Genomic DNA, 10,000 nt, shown 5'->3' with positions numbered 1-10,000 from the left:
TCCCCTCCCCCTCCACTTTTCTCCATTCTCCCTCCCTCCTTCTACTACACTTGTCTCTAGCCTCCATCCACCTGTCTCCACCCTCCCTCCACCCCTACACTCCACCTATCTCCATCCCTCCACTCCATCTAAACCCATCTATCTCCACCTCTCCACTCCACTTATCTCCACCCTCCACTTCACCTATTTTCATCCCTCCACTTCACCTATCTCCACTCCCTCCACCTGCCTCTCACCTCCGCGTCGACGCTCACTCCTCCTCCCCGAAGCATCCATCAGAATTAGGCGACAGTGAGGTCCTTCATAACCTTTTATTTTCTCTTTTTTTTTTTTTTTTGCAACAGCTCTTTGCACCAGCTCCACGCGACGTTCCTTGCGAGTCGCTTCAGAGTTCTTGGGTGTGTGATGACGGCTTTAAGACAGAGGCGGTGTCTTGAGAGATGAGGATGAAGAAAATATCTATATATACACGGTATACTGAGGGCGTGTGTGTGTGTGTGTGTGTGTGTGTGTGTGTGTGTGTGTGTGTGTGTGTGTGTGTGTGTGTGTGTGTGTGTGTGTGTTGTGAAGGAGGGAGGGAGGAGGGAAAGAGAGGGGAGAGGAAGAGAGGTAGTGTCGAGAGGAGGGGGATGGGAGAGTAGGTGAGAGAATTGCTGGAGAGGTTGAAGAGAGAGAGAAGAGAGAGAGAGAGAGATGAGAGAGGAAGAGAGAGAGGAGAGCGAGGTGAGAGGGAGGAGAGGGAGAGAAGAAGAGAGGAGATGGAGAGAGAGAAAGAGAGAGAGAGAAAGAGAGAGAGAGAAAGAGGGAGGGAGAGAGAGAGAAAAAAAAGGATAATTACAAATAAATAAACAATCAAATCATGTTACAACAGCAAGATATGTTACGACAAAAACAAAAAATAAAAAACAAATAAACGTCAAGCAGATATGTCAGGTCGTGTGACGCAATATCCATGAGGTCTAACACGCTCCCGACGCTTCTCTCCAGCGCTCGCATATTGTGTGATGTCAAAACCTCTCGGTGTTAACACCAAGCATAACACGCAACCGGTGTTAGCCTAATGTGTTCCGAATCAGTTTAGTTCAGTATGCAGCATTTATCTATCACATTTCATTTGACAATGCACTCCTTTACCTCTTTCGAATCGTAATTTTGTTACACTTTCGTCAATTCATCCTTATTCCATCTACTCATCCTTAATTTCATTTTTTTATATATCAGTCTCTAGCGTCATAAGTCATCAGACGATATGATAACAAGTGTACGAATCGCCCGATCTTATTAAGGGTGACTGCTGCTTGCATGTCTACAGAGAGGGGACGACACACACTGTTTAGCACTGCGGGCGTCCGGCCAGCCGGCTGTGGCTGCTGTGGGCTGCCAGCCAGACACACACGGCTTGCAGGACTGAATGCAGATAAAGGCAGTAGTCTTTACACTGTACACACACAGACACGGGTAAAGGCAGACAAGCAGACAGGCAGACAGACACACTCAAGCACACACACGCACACCCAAGCGCGCGCACGCACGCACGCACGCACGCACACACACACACACACACACACACACACACACACACACACACACAAACTCGATATTCTCACATCCTCTAGGCAACCTTACGGCATTCAGTTCAAAAATATATCTATACACGTACATATACCAATACAAAGGCTACATACCGAGCCAACAGTCAAAAAAAAAAAAGACAAGAGAAAAAAGATAAGAGAGAAAAAAAAAAAACATAAAAACTTCCTTACCTTCTGTGTCTCGCTCGTTTCTTCTCCTCGTCCGACAGTCCCGACCACGAGCGGCGGCGGTGGCAGTCTGTGGTTCCCCCGCGACTCTTCCGGGCGTCAAGGAACTCCTCGGAACCTGTAGGGGGGGGAGGAGAAACCCGCAGGTCGTCAGTCAGATCAGGTATTCTTAATCCCTGAATGCGAAGAGAGAAGTGGGAGGGATTGGGGGTAAAAGTCGGAGGAAAGGAAGAGAACAGAAGGAAAAAGGGGATAGATAATGTTAGTTGCAGGGAAAAAGTAGGGGGTAGTTAGGTATGGGTAGGGCTCAGGTTATAGCGTAGGGGCGGCGGCCCGAGAGGGAATTAGTTGAGAGGAGGGTGATATGGGGGGGGGGGGGGGGAAAGCTCCCCCTTTCGTCCGGGAACGCAGACTTATATTTGTGTCTCGGATTATTTTTGTTTATAATGATCTAATCTATATTTTCTTATTTGTTGTTTAGAAGTGAGTTAGCTGTGAGGAGGAGATGAGACAGCTGAGAGCGGGAGCGAGAGGGAGAGAGAGGGGAGAGAGAGGAAAGAGAGAGATAGGGGGGAGCCGGAGGGAGAGGAGAGGAGAGGAGGAGAGAGAGAGGAGAGGAAGGGAGGAGGGGAGGGGAGGGGAGGGGATAGATGAGGAGGGTGAAGGAAGGGAGTGGAGGGGAGAGGAGTGGCGAAGGGGAGGGGTGGGGGAGAGGAGGGAGGAGGAGGAGGGGAGGGGAGGGAGGGGAAGGGAGGGAGGGCTGAAGGAGGTGAGGGGGCAAGGGAAGGGAGGGGAGGGGAGGGGAGGGGAGGGGAGGGGAGGGAGGGAGGAGGGGAGGGGAGGGGTGGGGAGGGGAGGGAGAAGGGGAAGAGGGGGAGGGAGAGGAGAGGAGAGAGGAGAGACGAGAAAGAGAAAGAAGGGTAAGAGAAAGAGAACGAGGAAGAAAGGGGGGGGGGGAAGGGGGGGGGGGGAGGGGAAGAGGGGAAGTGAGGGGGGAGGGGGAGAAGAAGAAAAATAAGAGAGAGGGGGAAGAAAAAGGAGGGGAAAGGAGAGGAGGAGGAAAAGAAGGGGGGGAAAGAAGGAAGGGGAAGGAGGGGGAAAGGGGGAGGAGGGGAAGAAGGGGGAGAGGGAAGAGGAGAGAAGAGGGGATAAGAAAAGAAAGAAAAAAACGAAAAAAAGGAAGAGAGAGTAAAGGAGAAAAGGAGGAAAGAAGGAGAAGAAAAAAAGGGAAGGAAGGAGGAAAAAGAAAAAAGGGAAAATAAGGAGGAGAAATAAGGAAAAATGAGGAGACAAGGGGAGGAAAAGGAGGAAAAGGGGGAAAGGAAAAGGGGGGAGGAGAAAAAAAAAAAGAAAAGGGAGAAAAAAAAAGGGAGGGGGGGGGGGAAGAAAGAGGAAAAAGGAAAAAAGAAAAAACATAAAAAAGCAAGGAGGAAAAAGAAAAAAAAAAGAGAAAGAAACGAGGGGGGAAAAGAGAAAGAGGGAGGAAAGGGATAGGAAAAGGGGGGGGAAAAAGGGAGGTGAAAGAGAAAGGGAAAGAGAGAGAGAGAGAAAGAGATAGAAAAGAAAACGGGGGGAAGGAGACACGCCCCTCCACTCCACTCTCCTCCACTCCCCTCCCTCAGGCCCATCCCCCTCACCCTACCCCGAAGCAAAGCCAGCGCCGCTGTATCGCCGACATATCTGTTTGTTATTCAAAGGACCATCCACGCATTCGCGGCTGGCAAGGAGGATTAGCGCAACAGATACGCTACGGTGGTTATATAATCGAATAACCACAGTAACTCGATTGATCACAATTATGCATTAAAACAATAAATCACATTAAATAAAAATAAAAAGTTTTAATGATCGTTTGGTAAATAATGAGATTAATATGCAGATGAGTACATCATATGTGTGTGGGGGCGGTAAGATAGGGAGAAAAGAGAGAGGGAGGAAGAAAATCAAAAGGAAGAGGGAAAAGGAAAGAGAAAAAGAAAGAAAGAAAAGAGAGAAAATAAGGAACACGAGGAGAACGGAGGGGGGGTGATGGAGAGGGAGAGGAGAGGGGAAGAGGGATGGAGAGAGAGAGAGAGAGAGAGAGAGAGAGAGAGAGAGAGAGAGAGAGACAGAGTGAGAGAGACAGAAAAGAGAGAGAGAAAGAGAGATGGAGAGAGAAACACACACAAGAGAGAGAAAGATAGAAAAGAGAGAAAGAGAGAGAGAGAGAAGGGAGAAGAGAGAGAGAAGGGAGAAGAGAGAGAGCGAGAGAGAGAGAGAGAGAGAGAGAGAGAGAGAGAGAGAGAGAGAGAGAGAGAGAGAGAGAGAGAGAGAGAGATAATCTAGACACAGCAAAGGTGAAGAGCGCAGCGAAAGCATCTGAAATGCAAATTACTACAAGATGAAAACCGTCCCTGGCCATAAGCACGCAGAACAAATACAAAAGCATTGCAGAGTAAATACAAGGGGTTGCAGATGTCAAAGCTCACGTGCATATCGTCAGACACAGTGACATCGCAAACAAACATCGAGACATATAATAATCTTTCACTAAAGTTTCTGACCTTAACTACAGAACCCAAAATGCCTTACTTACATGACCCCCTCCCCCCCTAAAAATGCCTACCTCAAATACCTCCTCAAAAAAATCCTCACCCGAATTACCCCTAAAAATGTCTAGTCTAAATGACCCTTAAAAATGCCTTATTTACATAACATGCCCCCTTCGCCCTCCGAAAAAAAGCCTTACTAAGGAATACCACTTCAAAGAATCCGAAGGAGAGAAAAAGGGCAGATGAGTAAGTAAGATTGAGGAGGGGAGAGAAGAGAAGAGAAGAGAAGAGAAGAGAAGAGAAGAGAAGAGATAATAAGAGAAGAGATAATAAGAGAAGAGAAGAGAAGAGAAATGAGAGAGATAAAAGAAGAGAAAATGAAGCTGAGAAGAAAGAGATGAGAAGTGAAATGAGAAGAAGATGAGAAGAGAAGGGACGAGAAGAAGAAAGAGAAGAGATGTTGGAAAGTAAGAAGAGAAGAGAAGAGAAGGAAGAGAAGAGAAGAGAGAGATAATTAAGAAAGAGGAGAAAAGATGAGCTAAGATGAAAAGAGTTAAAATGAGATGAGAAGAGAAGAGATAAGAAGAGACAAGCTGAGATGATAAGAGATGAGAAGAGATGTGAAGAGATGAGCTAAGATGAAAAGAGTTAAAATGAGATGAGAAGAGATGAGAAAAGAAGAGACAAGCTGAGATGATAAGAGATCAGAAGAGTGGTGGGATGGGGTGGGGTGGGGGGGACCAAACAGAAAACCCGCCATGCACGCTAATCCACAAGCAGGTCATCCAAAAGCAAGCAGCGACACCGCGACAGACCGCAAAAGTGGGAGAGAAATGACGGCAAACGCACGGACGTTCACAAGACTTTTCTACCTTGGCATTTCTGGCCGCTTTATCATTATGAGCGCGCAAAGAAGAACGTGGATGGGAAAAATGCCGAAAGAAAATGCCAGATTAAAATGAGACGGTGCAACCCAACTAAAAAAAAAAAAAAAAAAAAAAAAATGCGCACAACTACGCTATATATTTTGGAATATCTGTTCTATCGTTCATATTTTTACCCGCATATTAAAACGAAGATAGTCAGGCATATCGGGGCGCTGCACTTTCCCTTGTATCTATTGAAATCCTATACTTTCTCCGCTAAACCGATTCTTACACAAATTTTCTTCGACGACTTGTAATGCTATTTTCTTCTTCCCTTTCTTTTGTTCTTCTTTCAAACAGGAAGAAAGTAATTCCCAAAGATATAACTTATTAGTATTCCCAAAGATATAACTTATTAGTATTCCCAAAGATATAACTTATTAGTATTCCCAAAGATATAACTTAAGTACCCGGGAGATAAGTTCAAAATTGTAAAAGGCTCCGCTATAAAATGTATCCTCTTAAAAATATCATAATTACTCCTAAAAATATATATTTACTCTTAAAACATGTATTACTCTCAAAGTGCATAATTACTTTAATTAGTCCCAGAATGTATAATTATTCATAAAGATGCATACTGTAAGCATTTCTAAAATATGTATTAATATTTCAAAAGGTATAATCACCCATGAAATGTATCAATTACAAGCGATAAAGCTTCTAGTAAAAAATAATTAAAAATTCATAAAAATAATAATCACTTTCTTTACACAAATTATCAGAAGGAAAAGTTCACTATTATTCACCAAAATCAACATTGCGAATAGAAAGTTCTTAAAACGAATAAAAATAATATAATAATTGCAACAAAACCAAACAAAAATTGGGATCCACTGGAGGAAACCCAATTCAAAATAAGAAAGGGTCGGTGAACCGTTGCCCTATTCTGCCCTTAACAACCCAAAGCTGCTTCAACGACCCATTAGGGATCTGGAGTGTTACCAGCCAATATCCACTGCGAGAGATGTTAAAAACATAACACGGCACCCCTTTCAATCGCCATCAATCGCCGAAATGAGTTCCTCTATTTTATCCCTAACCCATCCCTCTCCCCTCCCCCCAACACTTCACTTCCATCCCCTCACCTCTCCCTTCCCTCCCTTTCCTGCCCCTCTCCCTCTCCCTCTCCCTCTCCCTCTCCCTCTCCCTCTCCCTCTCCCTCTCCCTCTCCCTCTCCCTCTCCCTCTCCCTCTCCCTCTCCCTCTCCCTCTCCCTCTCCCTCTCCTTTCTCCTCCCTTCTCTCGCCTCTCCCCCTCCCCCTAACACTCCACCAAAAACAAATCCCAACGCAAGATTTATCGCACCCAATCCATCCTGTGGTGTTCTGCACAGCCATTTCCGCCCCCTTCCTCCCACCTTCCCCACTCCCCTCCCCTCCTCCCCCTCTTTCCCCATCCCCCATCCCCCCTCCTCCCTCCTCCCTCGCCCTCTGTTATGCTACTCGACCCGAAAATTGTTGTCAAACCCCCACCCCGCCCTCTCCCCCTCCACCCCACCTGTGTGTGCGAGTAACAATTAGTGGGTTGAGAGTTGATTAAGCACACTGATTGGAACCTTTGTGGCCGGGCGATGGATACGGGCTCGGGTCGGGACCTGCCATTTTCCACTCCACCTGACGCTCGCTCCACATCCACATCCATATACCCATCATCCTCCTATTCGAATCCTATCCCATCCTACCCCAACAGAAGACTCGACCTAACCTTAATCCGACCCCTACCTCCCTACCCTCTGCTCCTCCGCCGGCAGTATCGTCCTGGCCAGCCTTCGACGCTTTACACACGCACACGCACATGCACACGCACACGCACACGCACACGCACACGCACACGCTCACTCTCCCCCTCCTCTCTCTCTCTCTCTCTCTCTCTCTCTCTCTCTCTCTCTCTCTCTCACACACACACTCACACTCACTCTCACACTCTCTCACTCACTCTCTTTCTTTCTCTCTCTCTCTCTCTCCAACAACCAGAAGCCACCACCGGTATCTCCCTCAACCTCCCGCAGAGAGAGCAGCATCCAGCCGGTTTCCGCTTGTGGCGACTGTGGCGCTGAGATACCCTTGTCATTGCCACCTCCGACGTCGGCAGCGGTCTTGTCTTGCGCCGAGGAATGCACGACCTTTGACCTTAGCGAGGGAGGGAGGCCCTCCGACGCCACATACTCCGCGCCGGACCGGGATTATCTGGCCGGTAAAGATCTTGGGAGAAGCCAGGATTTCCGAGCAAAACGAAGGATAGGGGTGGGGGGGAGGATGGGATGGGGGCGTCATGAAGCAGAGACGGGAGAATTTAACGCAAGACCGACCGAGAAACGCGCTATGGAGCGTGTAATGGGCCCAGGGACGAGTTGTAGTAATGAATGACTTCCGAGTGTAAAGAATTTGGCAATGAATAATTTCCAAGTGTAATGATTTCGGCAGTGAATGACTTCCAAGTGTCAAGATTTTGGCAAAGATTAATATCCAAGTGCAATAATTTTGAATTTTGGCAGTGGCTAATTTCCATGTGCAATGATTCTGGTAGTGAATGACATCCAAGTGTAATTACTCTCAAAATGACAACGAAGACGGTTCCTGACGAACACCTTTTCATTAAACAAGAACCAGCACGTCTCTAACACGAGCGTCATGCGAAATCAGAAACTTCATGAGACTGCTAACAGTCCGGAGGTCCTGTGACGGAATGGGGGCAACGTGACCTAATACCATGAAAGGAGGAGTTCCTTATTCATTACAGGCCAACGTGACCTCAAATGAAAATCCGAGAGCGAAAGCAGGAGGGCCTAAAATGAAAGCAGGTAAGTAAACGGGTCAACAAAACCTAACAATAAGAAAGCCAGTAACGAGAGCAGGGAATTCTTGTAATAAAAACAGGCATTTCCAATATCACAAACCGACAGGGCCTAATCATGAAAACCCGACACAAATGCATGGAAAATGAAGCCAGGAATTTCTGATCTCACAGACCGACATGACCGCCACAAAAAATGAAAGCAGAAACCTTCAAATCCCCCCCCCCCCAAGACCTAAAGACGAAAATCACTAGAAGAGAAACAGGAAGGAATACAAACTAACACCCCCCTAAAAATGAATAACTAAATAAAAGTGTGACAACCCCCTAAAATGAATAACTAAATAACTAAATAACAGTGGGACACCCACCCATCCCGAACCCCATTCCTCAAGAAGAGATAAAAGAAAAAGCAGGGTTAGGGGTGTGGAGTAGGGAATATGGGGTAGTGGGTGGGGGTAGAGGGGGGAGATAACCTTCGCCTCTAACTCCTGACGGAGGAATTCCACGCTGAAGAAGAAGGGGGAGGGGGAGGGGGAGGGGGGGATCGTCGTCTCGAGAGCCTGCATAATCAAGATTTCTCATTATACGCAAGACACGCTTTCGCTTTACAGCCATTATGGAACGTGATTTTATCCCGGGGAATGGATGACCTATCATGCCCTCAGACCGAGCGATATTCTCTGCCCTCGAACAGTCCTGTTTCCCGGATGAGACAGAAACACTCACAATACTTACAATACGAACAATGGAAATGCACTATAACACAGCCTTTCAGAGGAGCTAGAACTATCTAAGACCCACATAAAAAAATGCTGTTCTAAACCAACTCCTTTTTATAACACTTCTCTCACTTTGGATTATCTTTCGTCCCCCCCCCTTACCTTCCCTCCTTTCCCCTTCCCAATCCCTATCCCTATCCCCATTGCCCACCCCATCCCCATCCCTACCCCACCCTCCCCCTCTCCCCCTCCCCAACTCACCACCAACACCTCATCTCCTCCCCCTCTTCCCATCCCCATCCCCTCTCCCCCTCTTCCCCATCTTCTACCTGAAAAGAGTAGGGCGCAGACCTTGTTAATTAGAGCAATGACGCAGTAAAATATTAAAGGAGCGCCTCTGTGTGTGTGTGTGTGTGTGTGTGTGTGTGTGTGTGTGTGTGTGTGTGTGTGTGTGTGTGTGTGTGTGTGTGTGTGTGTGTGTGTGTGCATAAGTGCTGGTATATATATAATTTCCCCCTTTAACAATTTTTGACGTTTGTGTTTAACTTATGTCATCATTTCTATTAACTTAATTCATAACATTTCTTGTTGAACATCATCAGCATAATACTATCATTAGTTATCAAAAAACATTTCTTAAAAAAATACAAAATCAAGAATATGGATAAAACATACATGCACCCAGAAAAAAAAAACATAAAACAGAGATGGAGGAAGGGAAGAGAAGGGATGGTAGAGGAGGGAGAGAGAAAATTGAGAGGGAAAGAGGGAGAGGGGGGGGGGAGAGAAAGAGAAAGAGAGAGAGAGAGAGAGAGAGAGAGAGAGAGAGAGAGAGAGAGAGAGAGAGAGAGGAGAGAAATAGAAAGACAAAGAGAGAGAGAGAGAGAGAGGAGAGAGAGAGAGAGAGAGAGAGAGAGAGAGAGAGAGAGAGAGAGAGAGAGAGAGAGAGAGAGAGAGAGAGAGAGAGAGAGAGAAAGAAAGAGACAGGGAACGAAAAAAAAGAAAGAGTAAGAGAAAGTGAAAGAGAATGACATAAAGAACGAAGAGGGGGAAGTAAAAAAAAAGAGTTCAAGTATTGGAAGGAGAATTCTGAAAGTCTGCTTGAAGAGTTTATCGGGGGGAGTATCGGATCATTCGGTGGGAGTGAAAGGGTTAAGCCTGAAAGCACTTCAGAGAAACGAGGACGCGAGATGGAGGAGGCGGATGGAAATGCAAGGATGGAAGGACGAACAGTCAAAACTAAAAAGAACTCAAATAAATTACTGC

At 46.5% G+C, this 10,000-nt stretch overlaps 1 protein-coding gene across 1 annotated transcript in view; it reads right to left on the bottom strand.

The window, feature by feature from the left end:
• Positions 1–10,000, bottom strand: part of cyst (rho guanine nucleotide exchange factor 18 cysts) — a 260,770-nt gene that overhangs the window by 113,972 nt on the left and 136,798 nt on the right. The window contains exon 6 of the mRNA XM_086537517.1: positions 1,764–1,878. Within this exon, the coding sequence (XP_086393643.1) occupies positions 1,764–1,878 (115 nt within the window). The remainder of the gene's footprint in view (positions 1–1,763; positions 1,879–10,000) is intronic.

Source organism: Penaeus japonicus, unplaced genomic scaffold, assembly GCF_977035675.1.
Source record: "Penaeus japonicus unplaced genomic scaffold, GWHDUDI00000001_assembly GWHDUDI00000006, whole genome shotgun sequence".
In the NCBI taxonomy this organism is placed as follows: domain Eukaryota; kingdom Metazoa; phylum Arthropoda; class Malacostraca; order Decapoda; family Penaeidae; genus Penaeus; species Penaeus japonicus.
The sequence above is the reverse complement of the archived record's forward strand: the minus strand, read 5'-3'. Positions and strand labels throughout refer to the sequence as shown.